Source organism: Penicilliopsis zonata (assembly GCF_001890105.1).
Source record: "Penicilliopsis zonata CBS 506.65 unplaced genomic scaffold ASPZOscaffold_8, whole genome shotgun sequence".
NCBI lineage: Eukaryota > Fungi > Ascomycota > Eurotiomycetes > Eurotiales > Aspergillaceae > Penicilliopsis > Penicilliopsis zonata.
In genome coordinates, this window is record NW_019208918.1 from 502,188 (window position 1) to 517,790 (window position 15,603).

Sequence of the window (15,603 nt, forward strand, 5' to 3'; positions counted from 1 at the left end):
CCCCCCTCTCTGTCTATCATGTTCCCCCCCTCCCTGCTAACCTCTCCTGATAGCTGTTTGTTTTCTCGGCCTTGTAAGGGGGCTGCTATAGGAAACGTGACATGTTGTATACCGGTTCCTTTTTTTTTTCTTGTTAATGAAACAGCAATGATGAGACCCCCAACAATGAGAGACGGAACGAGGACAATTGGTTGGATATGGAGTTGAAACCGATAACCGCAACAGCCACAGATTTATCTCGAAAAGAACAGAACCATTAATCAAAGTGCGAGTCCCATATAATTTAGACAATCCCCTCTGAACCGGTTACTGTAGGAAGGACTGGGCAGTGGTCACTCAGCAAGCGCTTGAGCTACCTAATAATCTACCAAGTTCTGTCAGCACCTTCTCTCTAGTCCTTTACAGTATACTATTTTTCATGAAAAGTCAAAATCACCTATTCACCAAATCCTTGTAGAGTAACTGGGTACTACCTCAGTAAGTTAGGTAATAGGTAATCACCTAGGCACTCTGTAGTACCTACCTAGGTAGTTATAGTGTATACCACTTGAATCGATGACGAAGGCGGTCAGACGGCCGGAACATCAAGCACCCGGTCCATCCACGCTAGCCCTCCAAACAGCCTAGCGTCCCTCGCAGCCTCCGCAGCGCCAGCCCGGAATCGGTCGCGCGCAAACCGGCGTCACCACCAAATTGCTGTCTCGGTCCTTCCTCAGCTTCGTGCTTCTGCGCGTCTGCATCCCACCACTGGAGTCTTTCTTTCTTGCCCATCCCGTTGCTCTCTCGGCAGATCGGTCTACTGCTGCTGGAGCTGTCTTTGTTCTTGTTCTTCCTGCCCTGTGAGCGCCGCCATGTGCCGTCGTGAAGATCTCTGAGAAAAAGGGTCCCCAGAAATACAGCTTTGAAGCAGCGACTTGTCCAACCGTCCAACCGTCCAACCTCCACCCTCCTCCTCCTCCTGATTTTTCTCTCTCGCTACGACAAACCCCTTAGATTTGCTACATCCTGTTCACTTCGAGACCGGCGCATGAGTCGACCATGAACCCTTCTGGGAGTGATAACTGGCATTCTGCAGGTGGCCCGCCCTCCCATCCTAGCATGGATCACTTGAACCAGCAGCCGCGTCCCTTGGGGTCTTTTGGGTAAGTGTCCGACCGAGAGATCGGATGAAAATAATAATATATATATATATATATATATAAGGGCTCTCTCCGATAGAGCACACCATCTTGTTTGACAAGGGAAACCCCCCTTCGTGCTAACTATTTTGCAGCCAGAACCCCCCACCTCAGCAGGGCCCTTCCTCCCAGTCCGCGGGCCCAGTCCTGCCACCTCCAGCTGGTGAGTTTGTTTTTTCCTCCCTGGCTTTCTCCCCTTTCCTTGTCATAATGTGTGGTTGGAAGGTTGGTTTTTTTTGGGGTTTTCTAACTGGTCGTTTTGAATCGATTAGGCCCCTACCACCCCGCGAACCAGCCCGCTGGACATTCCCTCCCCGGCCTGGCAGAATTGAGTCAAGGTCCTGGAGGTCCCCATCAACCTCCAGCGTACGGTCAACATCCTCCTGCTCCTTCCCATAGTGCCGGCCACTCACTCCCGGGTATTGGACAAGCCATGCAGCACCCGTCGCCGCAGTCGATCAACCGGGAACGCGAAAGAGACTCGCGAGAGCGCGAGATGATCGAGCGCCAGCGGCAGGAGGAGATGGCCCACAGGGAGCGGGAGCGGGAGCGGGAGCGTGAGGGTCTCGAACGCTCACAGATGGAGCGACAGTATTTGGAGCGTGCTCGCGAACAGCAGCAACAGCAGCAGCAACAGCAACAGCATCATCATCCGGTACAGAGCCATACCGGCTCGATCCCCCTTCACCAGCCTGTGGCCTCCAAGGTACCAAACTCGATCCACGGTCCCAATGGCTTGCTCTCCAATCTAGGGTCCAACCCTGCAAATGGTCCGCAGAATGCCATGCAGTCATCCGGTGGACCGGGCGGGCTTTACGCCGCCTCGCTGCAGCATGGGGAAGGCACTCCCCGTGCATACATGCAGCAGCATCCGGCTGGGCCGCCAGGACAGCCTATGCTGGGCCATCCTGGCCAAGGGCCTCAGATCCCAGGAAGCGTCGCTGCTCTTGCTCAAGGCCAGCAGCCGATTTTAAATGTAAGTATTGCTCTCTTTGTTGCTTGAAAAGAGGAAGAAGAAGAAGAAGAAGAAGAAGAAGAAGAATTCTCGCCTGATGGATTCACTCTTGTACCGTACCGTTTCGTTCGAGCTGACATTTCTCTCTTTCTTTTTGAAGGATGCGCTGAGCTACTTGGACCAAGTCAAAGTCCGCTTCGTTGATCAACCTGATGTCTACAACCGTTTTCTTGACATCATGAAGGACTTCAAGAGTCAGGCGTAAGTGTCGCCTCATTTTTCTTTCTCTTTCCAGCGCAAGGTTCACGAGACGGTTCTGACTTGTCTCAGTATTGACACCCCCGGCGTCATCCAACGTGTATCTTCCCTCTTCAATGGCCACCCCGCTTTGATTCAGGGCTTTAACACATTCCTGCCCCCCGGCTATCGCATCGAGTGTGGCACCGAGGACAACCCGGATGCTATCCGAGTGACCACTCCATCGGGCACAAATACCCTCAGCATGTCTCGCCCTCGTCCGTCACTGGATTCTGTCGGGGATATGGGACCCAATGCCGGTGCCCTGGCGCCTCATGGTCGTCCCGAATATTATGACCAGTCTCGCCCGGGTTGGCAGCAGCCGCAGCAGCCGCAGCAGCAGCAGCAGCAGCAGCAACAACAGGGCAATATCCCAGGATCATACTCGCCGCAGTCCCGGATGCTGAGTGCAACCATCTACGGCCAACAGGGCCCACAGGCTCAGCCTCAAGATCATCATTATGAGTATCAAACTCAGCAGGATCAGCAGGCGGCAGCCACCACTGCCAGTCTGGCCCATCAGCAAGATCACCGCGGAGTTGCCCAGCTCCAGGGCGCGGCCCACGCTGCTTCTGCTGCTGCCGTTGGCCGACCATCCTTATTGCAGGCGGTTTCTGCCTCCGGCCAACCTGCTAACTTGTCCCAGCCGATGAATAGTTTGGCAGGTGTCGGCTCCAATGTCCTCCAAGGTGGCCAGGCGGACCTGAACAAGCGTGGGCCTGTCGAGTTCAACCATGCAATTAGTTATGTGAACAAGATCAAGGTCAGTTTTGATCTTATCTTCTTTCTTCCACCTTTCAAAAATCATACCTTTCCCGCTGACTGTTTCCTTAGAACCGATTCTCTAGTGCTCCGGAGATCTACAAACAATTCCTTGAGATTCTGCAGACTTACCAGCGCGAGTCCAAACCCATTCAGGATGTGTATGCTCAGGTGACTCAGCTTTTCAACACGGCTCCCGATCTTTTGGAAGACTTCAAGCAGTTCCTGCCGGAGTCGGCAGCGCATGCCAAACAACAGGCGGCCGCCCGTCAGGCCGAAGAGGCCATTCCGATCAGCAACGTGCGTGGGGAGCCCTACCCCAGTGGCGGACCTCTTCAGTCCCACACTCCCAACCGTGACGTTAAGATGCCCCCCCTCGGTCAATTCAATGTCAAAGACTCGGGCAAAGAAAGCAAGAAACGTCGTGGAGCGCCCGGTGCCCCCGGTAGCCTGGGTGCTGGAGGGCCTGCTCCTGGTGTCGATGCCTCAAGGATGGGCGACCTTCAAGCCGGGCGGACCCAAGCTCTGCAGGCCGGGAATGCGAACAAGAGGGCTAAGGTGCATCACACCAAGCCTTCAGCAGATGTTCCAGCCGTGTCTCCCACCCTGGTGCCCGCTCTGCCGGAACCTATTCAGCCCACCTTCTCCCTGACCCCGACACAGGAAGAATTCGCCTTCTTTGACCGGGTCAAGAAGTTCATTGGCAACAAGCAGACCTTCAGCGAGTTCCTCAAGCTGTGCAATCTTTACTCGACTGATCTAATCGATCGACACATCCTCATCAAACGCGCCGCTGGTTTCATCGGCTCCAACCCGGAGCTTATGAACTGGTTCAAGCGCTTCATGCACATTGAGGAACCCGAAGACAAGATCATTGACCTAAAGGCCAAGCAAGAGTCTGGCACCGTCAACCTTTCCCACTGTCGTTCTCTTGGCCCTAGCTATCGCCTTTTGCCCAAACGCGAACGCCAGAAGCCCTGCAGTGGACGTGACCAGCTGTGCTACAGTGTCCTGAACGATGAATGGGCATCACACCCGACCTGGGCCTCGGAGGACTCTGGGTTCGTGGTCCATCGTAAAAACCAGTTCGAGGATGCGCTGCACCGGATTGAAGAAGATCGTCATGACTATGACCACCACATTGAGGCCTGCACCCGGACCGTTCAACTGATCGAGCCGATCGTCCAACAGTTCCTCGTCATGTCAGACCAAGAGCGGGCCGCCTTCAAGCTGCCCCCCGGTCTGGGCGGTCAAAGCGAAGCCATCTACCAACGAGTGATCAAGAAGGTATATGAACGCCAGCGCGGCGAGCGTATCGTTCAGGAGATGTTCAACCGACCTTGTCACATTCTTCCCATCGTCTTATTCCGACTGAAACAAAAATGCGACGAATGGAAAGCCAGCCAGCGCGAATGGGACAAGGTCTGGCGTGAGCAGATGCAAAAGGCCTACTGGCGCAGCCTAGACCACCAGGCCATTGCCAGCAAGACCCTCGACAAGAAGCTCTTTGTAGCCAAACACATTCAGAACGAGATTCAGTCAAAGTTTGAAGAGGGCCGGACTTTGCGCAAGAGCGGCTTCCAAATGCCCAAGCACCAGTTCGAATTCACCTTTGACGATCCTGCAGTCATCATCGACGCAACTCACCTGCTGCTCACTTTCATCGACCGCAACTCAGGCTTTGGCGCGGATCCGCAAAAGGTGATGAATTTCATCAAAGACTTTGTCCCCCTCTTCTTCGGCATGGATCGGGACACATTCCACGAGTACATGAACGAGGTCACGAGTGACGACTCGCCTGCGGAAGAGGCGGACGAGGAGAGCATCATTGCAGAAGATGCTTCCTCGACTCATAGCCAGAAGGCGGGGGTCAATGGGAAGAAGCTCAATCTTCTCAGAGACGTTTTGGAACGAGGCAGCGAGAAGCCCAGCCGTGGTGCTAGTGGTGGTGATAAGGAAAACAGTGCTCTGGCCAGCCGCGATGGCACTCCCGATGCTGCGTTGGTGGCTAGCACACCTGTCCCTGATCCTACCGATTCGTTTGATGTGGCGGAACTCCGCTGGATGGAGCACCCCTTCCAGGGCAACTTCAACCTGCAGCGCGAGGTCACTCTGAACGAGTCGTACGACAAGAAGGTCCACCACTTGTACGCCAACATTAATATCTACTGCTTCTTCCGTACCTTTGAGATCCTATACAGCCGTCTTCTGCGCGTCAAGCTGCACGAGAACGATGCGCGGGAGGACGTCCGTCGGGCAATGCTGGCCAAGCCGGCACGCGACCTCACACTCATCGACAAGCTTCCGTCGGAATTCTTCTATGATGTTGATCCCAAGGCGAACCTGTACGAGCAGATTGTGCGCATGTGCGACGAGGTCATCAAGGGTGACATGGAGCTGTCCCATCTGGAGGAGACCCTGCGCCGGTTCTACCTCCGCAGCGGCTACCAGCTGTACAATATCGAGAAGATGTTCTCTGGCATCGCCAAGTTTGCGGGGGCGATCTTCAGCGGTGACTCCAAGGACAAGAGTTCTGACATTATGAATCTCTTCTTCCGGGAGCGCGACCGCGATCAGACCACGCACAACCAAGAGATCCAGTACCGTAAGCAGGTGGAGAGATTGGTCAAAGATGGAGACATCTACCGCATTACCCACGTAAGTTTTTTTCTTTTCTTTTCTTTTTTCTTTTTTGCCTCTCTCTCTCTCTCTATCTGGTTCTACAATCTATTGACATTCTCTAACCCTTGTTTTGCAGAACCCAACCAGCAACAAGACCACGGTGCAGCTCTTGACCCCCGAGGACAGCACCATCGACAACGAAGAGCTGAGCCAGGAGGCCCGCTGGTCTTACTATGTGTCGGCGTACATCATGCGGGATCCGACGGAAGGCGTGCCCTTCTCTCAGATGCGCATGCCGCTCCTAAAACGGAACCTGCCGCCGCAGCCGGACCAGGAAGACGAGTATAACCGGTTTTATCGACCGTTGGTTCATCACGACGGACTCATCATCCGTATCTGCGCCAACAGCTATCATATCCTGTACCAGCCGGGCAGTTCGGACTGGTGGTGGCGCCCTCCTCCGAGCAAGGCGTCCACCTCCTCGGCCTCGCCGCACTCCGCTGCCGACGAGGCGGTCACCGTGGCCGACGAGTCACTCAAGGACGACTCGGCAGTCAGAGAGCGCCGACGCGATCGGTTTACCGAGAAATTTATCAACAACCCCAGCTGGGCCCATGGCTTGAGCAAGGACGAAGTGGACCAGTCGAACCAGCGCTTCCGCTCGTGGGTCAAGGAACCTGAGACGGCGACCACCAATACCACCGCCGGCGCAGCCGAGGCGTCTCAGTCGAAGAACCAAGCTACTACCGCCTCGGACGAGAAAGAAGAAGAAGATACGGCGATGGTGGATTCCGAGCCTGCGTCGACCAAGGAGTAACCCGAGGGATGGTTACTCCCAGATGAATATGATGACATTCTGTAGATTATATGGTTTATTCTGATTCTTTTTTCCTCTTTTTTTTTTTTTTTTTTCTTTCTTCTTTTTATCCCCGTCGTGTCGCAGGGTTGTGCTTTGAACTAATTGACGCCCTCCTCTGCATCCATGTTCAAGGCAGCCGTGAATCGGATTTTCACTCCGTGGTGCTCAACTCGGTTGATCTAGTACCTAGGTATTCAAACGTTACGATCTATTAGACTGGTAGTGGTCACTCTATACCAATGTAACAATATATATGTACTCCGTAACTACTCCGTAGTACTGCCTCCGTTTCTTCTAGCATTCTGTCCTCTGAATGCATTGTCACTCTAGCCGAGATATCAGGAGCACCAGCCTATCACGAGCTTTGCGATCCTCCAGTCATCAAGAAGATTGAAATTGATCTGGACCGTCTGTCTAATTGAAGCTCCTCCGTGTGGCCGAAGTCATACCCGATACAGGCCGAGACTAGGCCGAGCGGCGGGCGATCGGCTTCTCGGCGGAGGCAGCTGTCGCGGTATCAGCTGCTTGTTTTGCAGCAAATAAATAACCATATTATCTCTGTAGACATTAGATAGCTGATTCCATTAGAATCGTTCTTTCTTCTAGCTTGTAGAGAGGCAGAGAGAGTGACTCCCTATCCAGGACCAGGACACATACTAAATGATTAAGCCGAGAATACGCCGAGGTGACGTCAGGCTCGTGCAGCCGGAAACGGTTAGTGCGTACGTGCAAACTGAAAATACCGCCAGAGGATGCCTATTCGGGAAAGCCGTTACCCACTTTTTCAGAACACCGGCATCGTGAGAGGGGAATAACCTCGACTCCTGCTGCCCGTGGGGTAGAGCCAAACAAATAGATGCGCTGGGCTGGAGTCTCAGAGCGTCTGCCGATTGAGCCATCCCCCTTCTCAGACGTGGTGGCGGGGACCGAGTCTGTCCTGGGGGGGAGGGGGGGTTTTGCACGGTCTGTAACACCCGCGTACCAGGCGGAAATACGGGGAAACTTTTAATATTTCTATCTCCCTCTCCTCTCCTCCTCCTCCTGTTGCTTTCCTCCTCTTGCTACTCTCCACTCCTTGTCTGTATCACTCCCCCCCCCCCCCTTCACAATGGCTGCCTCTGCGCTTCTCAAGAGCCGTGTGCGCCGGCCGTCCATGCTGAACAAGCTGGCCAAGGCGGAAGACCTCATCGATCTGTTCCCCCACGGCTCCTATATCGGCTGGTCCGGCTTCACAGGTGTGGGCTATCCCAAGTACGTTGCCTTGCTTCCCCCCCTTGTCGTCTCTGTGCTCAATTGATATTGCTGGTTTTTTTTTTTTTTTAGCTGACAAGGGAAACACAGGAAAGTCCCTACCGCGCTCGCCGACCATGTCGAGAAGAACAATCTGCAGGGTCAGCTCAAGTACACGCTGTTTGTCGGTGCGTCGTCGGGAGCCGAGACCGAGAACCGCTGGGCCAAGTTGAACATGATCGAGCGGCGGAGTCCCCATCAGGTGGGCAAGGAGATCGCCAAGGGCATCAACAATGGCAACATCAAGTTCTTTGACAAGCATCTGAGCATGTTTCCGTCGGATCTGGTTTACGTAGGTTGAAATATATCTTTCAATGGAGAAAAGGAGAAGAAGAAGAAGAAGAAAGCTGATTGTCAGGGCTACTATACCATGAACAAGCCGAACAACAAGCTGGACGTCGCGGTTATCGAGGCGTCGGCCATTACGGAGGAAGGCGGGATCATCCCCGGTGCCTCGGTGGGTGCGTCGCCCGAGCTGGTGCAGATGGCCGACAAGATCATCATCGAGGTCAACACGGCCAGCCCGTCGTTCGAGGGTCTCCACGACATCACCATGACGGATCTGCCGCCGCGCCGCAAGCCGTACCTGATCATGGCGCCCGAGGACCGCATCGGCACGCCGTACATCCCCATCGACCCGGAGAAGGTGGTGGCGGTGGTCGAGTCGGACTACCCGGACCAGACGCAGCCCAACGCCCCCGAGGATGCCTCGTCGCAGGCGATTGCCAGCAACCTGATCGAGTTCCTCAAGCACGAGGTCACCATGGGCCGGCTCCCGCAGAACCTGCTGCCGATCCAGTCCGGCATCGGCAACATCGCCAACGCGGTGATCGGCGGCCTGAGCAAGGGCGGGGCCGACTTCCACAACCTCAAGGTGTGGACCGAGGTGCTGCAGGACTCCTTCCTGGACCTGTTTGACAGCGGCCACCTGGACTTTGCGACGGCGACCTCGATCCGCTTCTCGCCCGACGGCTTCAAGCGCTTCTACGACAACTGGGAGCGCTACGCGGGCAAGCTGCTGCTGCGCTCGCAGGCGGTCTCCAACTCGCCCGAGATCATCCGCCGCCTGGGCGTCATCGGCATGAACACCCCCGTCGAGGTGGACATCTACGCACACGCCAACAGCACGTGCGTCATGGGCTCGCGCATGCTCAACGGGCTGGGCGGCTCGGCCGACTTCCTGCGCAGCGCCAAGTACAGCATCATGCACACGCCCAGCACGCGGCCCAGCAAGATCGACCCCACGGGCGTCAGCTGCATCGTCCCCTTCTGCACGCACGTCGACCAGACCGAGCACGATCTCGACGTCGTCGTCACCGAGCAGGGGCTCGCCGACGTGCGCGGCCTGTCCCCGCGCGAGCGCGCCCGCGTCATCATCGACAAGTGCGCCCACCCGGACTACAAGCCCATCCTGCAGGACTACTTTGACCGCGCCGAGTTCGAGTGCCTGAAGAAGGGCATGGGCCATGAGCCGCATCTGCTCTTCCAGGCCTTCAAGATGCACCAGAACCTGCAGGAGAAGGGAACCATGAAGATCACCACCTGGGAGTAACTGTATAGATAGTAGATTTTCCAATATACAATATACAACATTATTACTAGACTCTTTATGATTATTAGTATTCCACCTTATTGTAAGATTCCCAATAGTAGTTATATTCATTACAGTACGCTAATCACAAACAAAACATTAAAACTCATTCAATCACTCCGGCGGACGATAGGCTCCCCCGAATACCCTACTCTATCAGCCCAGATCCTTAAACTACATGTAGAAGGTGATAAGGGGGTATGAGTATCTCACCTGTTCCAGAATAAGGAGAAGATCCCCCCCTGGTCTGCATCGTTGGTGCGCTTTGCCCACCCGGAGTCAACGTTATAATGCTTCGCATCTTGTAAGCCGGCGAACAGGCCCCGGCCGAGAGTAGGAGACTACACCTGTTAGCAGGGTTTTGCAATCACAGACGGACAAGGGGGACGTACCCTCTTCTGAGGACCGTTGCGGACCCAGAGATCTGCGCCAAAGTCGTTTTGGAGACGCGAGGAGGATGATTTGTCCATGTCAGAAAATTATTGATTGATTGAGGCTTTAGACGGTGACTGTTGTTTGACTGTTGTAGCCTGACTGTGGCAGGCTTTAGACTGGCAGGCTTCAGACTGTGAGTGTTGTTTGTTGTTAGCTGGGTGCTATTAGTGGACTGGACACTGGACAATGTTTTATATCAGACCACAGCCAGTCTGACCACCATCATTGGGATGGCCAGATCATGACATGATCCGGAATACTGGCCAGTGCCACGCCGGTGGCAGAGGCAGTCTTCGATCAGGATCTGGGACATCTGGTAGCTGTCAGGCAGTTAGGCTGTCAGTCAGAATCGCTTCGGTATCAAGTGATCGGTCGGAACCAGCGGTGGAATAGTCGCGTCATGGTCTATAGGTGGTTCGATGGCTCGGATCGGTTCTGATGGTAATTCAGGCGTTCCTATTGATGGGGGTAAAGTCTTAATGCCCAGGGGAGGTTGAGTGAGCTGACTGTGGCATGATCTGATCTGGACATGTGACCGAGAAGATTTCACGGAGATAATAACCTAGTCGTAGTCGGTAACCACGCTCAGGAAAGCTCTATACTACATACAGAGTAGATCTTGGCAATATTAGATTGTCGGTTCTCAGTCAATCATTATTGTTTAGTCGAGACTCGGTGATGCGGAATTGCCATGATGCATGATGCCTGAGGCATAAGTATAGTTATCATGCCCCAGGCACTAATTCTGAATTCACGTGACCACACGTGACCATCCTAAATCTTCCAGGCTTCGGGTATTTCCGTTTTGATATTCCTCACGACTGCGTCTTCTGGATGCAGGATTATTATTGACAGCCCCTGACATCATGAGAATGCATCATCTCTGGCTGTTGGTGATGTTTCAATAGTTTATTATTCTATTTATTTCTGATCTTCAGGAGTACTCCGTACTCCGTACTCTGTATCAGGGGCAACTACAGTACATACTCTAGACCTGCACTCTAGACGGAGTAGTATGTAGTATACCTAGGTAGTTATTCGTAACTACTACATAAGTATCTATTCGGTATCTTGACACTACTCCGTACTACAATATCATTGGTAATCCACAGTGACGCGTGGAAGACCCTGAGGTCCATCCAGACCCTGATCGTAGTGATTCGAACTAGCTGGCTAATCCTGGGGTTCCTAATTTAGTGTTGCTGTCACTGCTTGGTGTCCAGTTGTGTCTGCAGGTCTTATTATCTGTCTCACTATCAACTATAAAAGGAAACATCAAAAAAAGAGGGGAGAGAATGAATCAAGACTGGGCGAGGATCGGCACTGGGCGGAAATGAGCCGGAGAAGAGCCTAATAAATGTTTTACTTGGTACTACGGAGTATACAGAGTAGGTACTCCGTAACAGCCCTCATTTATTATAGAAGATTTGATGTAGTTTGTATAGTTAGTTGGTATTTCTCATAATAAACATAAACATAATAAATAATCCAGTTCATGACACATTCTTATATCTCTCCTCTGTCCCTGACTGTGGATCAACGATCGATCTGCAAGATCGTTGGAATGCAGGTGGGCTGGACCCTCGCGTCTTACGAGTGCGTAGTACGGAGTAACTCTAGGTGGTGGTGGAAATGACATGAGACGTGCGTGGTGATTATCATGAAAACTGTGGCCTTTTCACCATATTATAGGCTTATACTGACCATACCTTTTTAGTCTTAGCTTAAATTTCCAACAGTATATTTATATTGTATAGGCTGAGCCAGGCGCATATATTATGAGTAGATATAAATTAGTGGCTATTTACCAGCTCTAAGACTTCTTCCTTATTCATGATCTGCTTAAGCTTATTCTTACTTCTCTCCTACTGGCACCATGGCTAGAAAACGCGTTGCAAAGCCTAAATCAAAGGTTAATTAGAATACTTTGGTTTAAGAATTTAATCCCGACATTAAATGCAATTGGGACCAAAGTACTAGAAACTCTATGAATTAAATATAAGGCTTATTTAAGAAGTAAGTTATAGTTATATGGTATACCTTCTTCCATCGTCTATTGCTTATAGTGTATAGGTTTACTAAGGAACTTGAGCCATTAGATGCTAGTTATTAGCTTCAGAACATTATATTAAGAGTGATTAAGATGTTCTTAAGGTAGTATATTGAAAGCCACGATATTAGGCTTTAATCAGGATTTCTCGTTCATATACGGTATTGAAGAATGTACTGGTGTGAATAGAGAAATGAGGTATTTCTATACAACCTTAGATAAAGACTAATAAATATATATATATATATCTAAAGTAGAGTGGTCCTTATGCTTACTTTATTAGTTGGTGTGCCTGACACTTACTAATAAATATGGGCTTGACCATAAGGGAAAATCGCAGCCATTAGTTAATATTACTGATCTTCTTTATAGCACCTACTATCTAATAGGTGTCACTAATATGTCTTTTCTAACTGCATAATATTAATACTAACTTAGTACTCTCTAGAAAATAATGACTACTACCTCTGCGCGCCCAGGAACTATTGTTCTGTTATCTAGGTATATAAGCCACCTAGATGCTTTAAAGTGGGGGGATATTAAACTATTTATAGTGATGTACCTAGAGGACCAGACAACTCAAACTCTTATTATGCGGGCTAGGCACCGATTAAATAAGGGAAAAAGAAATAAGGGTGTTATATAAGTAGGTATACCCAGTTAATCCTAGGTATTCTCTAACCTATTATTTAGGCCAGTTTTCACTTACACAGAGCGAAATAATAACCTTAGCCTCTATATTATTTAAGATATTCTTAAGTATGCTTTTCTGGATAATGCCTTTGCGAGCAAACACATTAAGACACTACAAGATATCTAGGAATTAACTAATATTCCAGACCATCAGTTGAGCACTCCAATTTATATTAGGAAGGAGATGAAGAAGATTCTAATCTTCTGGCGCCCAGTAAAAGGTCATAATAGAGTTTAGATGATAGATCCTACCCTACCTACAACCTATAAGCAACTGCTCAAATACGAAAAAGTTGCTAATTAATCTGCTAGATATAAGGATGCCGGAAGTCTATATAGATACTATAAAGGAGCCATAGAGAAGTTACATAAGTACCTATATATTTTTATAACTAATTATTCTATAACTAACTGGATATATAAAGGACATCTTAATGAATATTCACATAATTAAATTATGGGTCAAAGACATGGCAGCGCCTTTGTGTACTATGTATAAGTCCAAGATAACACCTAATCTGCTTTTATGGGGACGCCTCTAAGGCTCTCATTAATGTAGTTAGCCTGCCATGTAAGCTTAACTTAAGACCCATCTACACCTTAAAAGCTTACTGAAGACCAAAAACATGAGACTGAGATAAATAAGGAACTTCTTAATCTAAAAACTAAGTATAAGGAACTATAGAGAGACTTAATTATGCTATATAGTTAAATTAAAAATACAGAAGGCATATTGCTGCATAGGAACTATTATAACCTTTAGAGATTAATTAAGAATAAACAAAAGTAGTTGCAGAATTAAGCTCTGGAAGACTATTATATGAACTTCTTTAAGACAATTAGAGATATGATTATTAAACTAAATTAATAGAGAAAACCGCTGACTTATAAGCTGAACCTATCACATGTCTTACTAGAGAGAAGGCTGCTTATAGAGATTAAGTTTAGAAACAGAGACATGGACAATATCAAATTTGCGGACCTACTTAAAGATTGAATTTAATCTTTAGAGCTATGATTGGCTCTACATTAAATTAAAATACCTAAGGCATTAAGTAAACAAATTTGATTTGACGATACACTAGATACACTGAACAAATGCTTTTAAATCTCGGCAGAGGAACTATTTATAGTCCCTAAGAAGAGTAAAACTAGTCTAGAATATCCTATATGTCTAGGCAAACCAGGACATCTAAAAGCCCGTAAATATTCATACGCACGCAAAGATAGCTTATAGAAACATTTTACAACACATAGATTGCCGGAGCACTTTCCTAAGGGCCGAGAATATGACTATCCTAGCTGCAAGACTTTTTTTAACTTGCTTACTCAGTATAAACATCACCAGTGGGAGATATATAGAATAAGTCTCTAATATTAATTAAAATATAAATATTCTATTAATTTATATATAAAGTAGTAGACACTTAAGCTCTGAACCCAGTATTGCCGAAGCGCATTTAGTTTTTGAGTAGAGTACTTCTAAACATTAAATTAATAGTATCTATCCTGCCTTAGTAGCATGTGACCTTGGTCTCCTAGACTCTAGAGTTTGGAGACTTACAATGCCCGGACAGGCTGACATGGGTAGAGACCACTTTATTTAGTATAAGTCCATTATTCTTCTTTGCAGCCTATGGTCTTGATATCTTATTTTTCTATTTTTCTATTCTTTTAGCTACTTAACTTTTTAAAAGATTAAGGGCCTTTTTTTCTTCTGCTTTATCTATTCCTCCGCTAGCCTTTAGCTATTGCCTAACCTAATAATAAAGCACTCTCAGCCCCGACTGTCTAGAAATCCCGGAAAAAAAAGTGTGGTGAGGACCAACTCTAATGGGCTTAGTAATAATAGTACTTATAAGACAGATCTAATTAAGCCAGATGATGCCTAAGCCCATAAAAATGTCTATATTTACACTTTACCTTAAGCTAGGACTCTTTAATACTAAACGCTGATCATCTGCTGCATAATGGCGGCGTTAGTCTCTTTAAGATTCCTGACGACTTCAATAAAGGACTAGTAGGTATAATTAAACAATATAAGTGGGTGGTTTAATGTCTAAGTCAACAATGGCTACCAGGCTTATCAGATTTAGGAAGATTCGCAGGTGGAAATCGCCATTTATTAATAAGTATAGTGAATACTTTTGTAAATGTTATGAGTTTATCTAACCCTAGTTAGTTAGCGGCTGATATATTCTATAGGATTGGTAAGTAAGGCACAGTATATATTTAATATAAAGCCGCTAGACCCTAAGACTTTCTTAACCACTCTTGTCCTCTGTAGTCTATGGCCTTAACCCGGATATGGAGCTGACGCAAGCCGTCACATGACAGAGTCGTTGGCGAGATATGTGACGGCACCCATACTATTTAACTTACTTGCTAAAGGGCGAGTAGAATAGGCGCAATGTGGGCGTTGCAGCTGTACTACAGCCTGATATTAATTAGTGTCTAATCACCTCCTATAGCTAACTCTATTACTATTAGCTCTTAGGTATATAAAGGGCCTCCCTCCCTATTACTGATTATATAGTATTCTCTTATTATATTCTTTCTAGAACACCCTCATCTCAATCTTCCTTCCCTGTGCACGACGACCAGGATCAAGATGACAAATCATTTTAATCTAATTTATATACTAGATGATGAGGCAATGCTAAATCTTAAGCTAGCTGGCTCGCGACCTTAAAGAGCCCCTCGCCCTGACTACAGTTATTAGGAATTTAAGAGAGTAATTGAGTCACTTAATAATAAGCTAAATACAGGGTCATCACGTAAACATAAAAGAACTAAAATGAAAGAGTTGTCTTCTCTAGTACTACTTCCTAAAATAATCTTATCCTTCCTTTACTAATAGTAGACTAGGAT

The 15,603-nt window shown here is 48.7% G+C and overlaps 3 protein-coding genes across 3 annotated transcripts; 2 read left to right on the plus strand and 1 right to left on the minus strand.

The window, feature by feature from the left end:
• The first annotated feature begins 676 nt into the window (after window positions 1–676).
• Window positions 677–6,739, plus strand: ASPZODRAFT_133127 (hypothetical protein). The gene is made up of 7 exons (XM_022723195.1): window positions 677–1,142; window positions 1,274–1,341; window positions 1,451–2,154; window positions 2,294–2,394; window positions 2,464–3,193; window positions 3,265–5,850; window positions 5,951–6,739. The coding sequence occupies exons 1-7, from the start codon at window positions 1,099–1,101 to the stop codon at window positions 6,629–6,631; spliced, it is 4,914 nt and encodes a 1,637-aa protein (XP_022580640.1). The 5' UTR covers window positions 677–1,098; the 3' UTR covers window positions 6,632–6,739.
• A 1,367-nt stretch (window positions 6,740–8,106) lies between these two features.
• Window positions 8,107–9,701, plus strand: ASPZODRAFT_133128 (hypothetical protein). The gene is made up of 2 exons (XM_022723196.1): window positions 8,107–8,255; window positions 8,322–9,701. The coding sequence occupies exons 1-2, from the start codon at window positions 8,139–8,141 to the stop codon at window positions 9,513–9,515; spliced, it is 1,311 nt and encodes a 436-aa protein (XP_022580641.1). The 5' UTR covers window positions 8,107–8,138; the 3' UTR covers window positions 9,516–9,701.
• ASPZODRAFT_67634 (hypothetical protein) lies at window positions 9,669–10,024 on the minus strand (the record flags this gene model as incomplete). Its single annotated transcript, XM_022729481.1, has 3 exons — window positions 9,669–9,702; window positions 9,768–9,895; window positions 9,947–10,024. The coding sequence occupies 3 exons, from the start codon at window positions 10,022–10,024 to the stop codon at window positions 9,669–9,671; spliced, it is 240 nt and encodes a 79-aa protein (XP_022580642.1).
• Window positions 10,025–15,603: the final 5,579 nt, after the last annotated feature.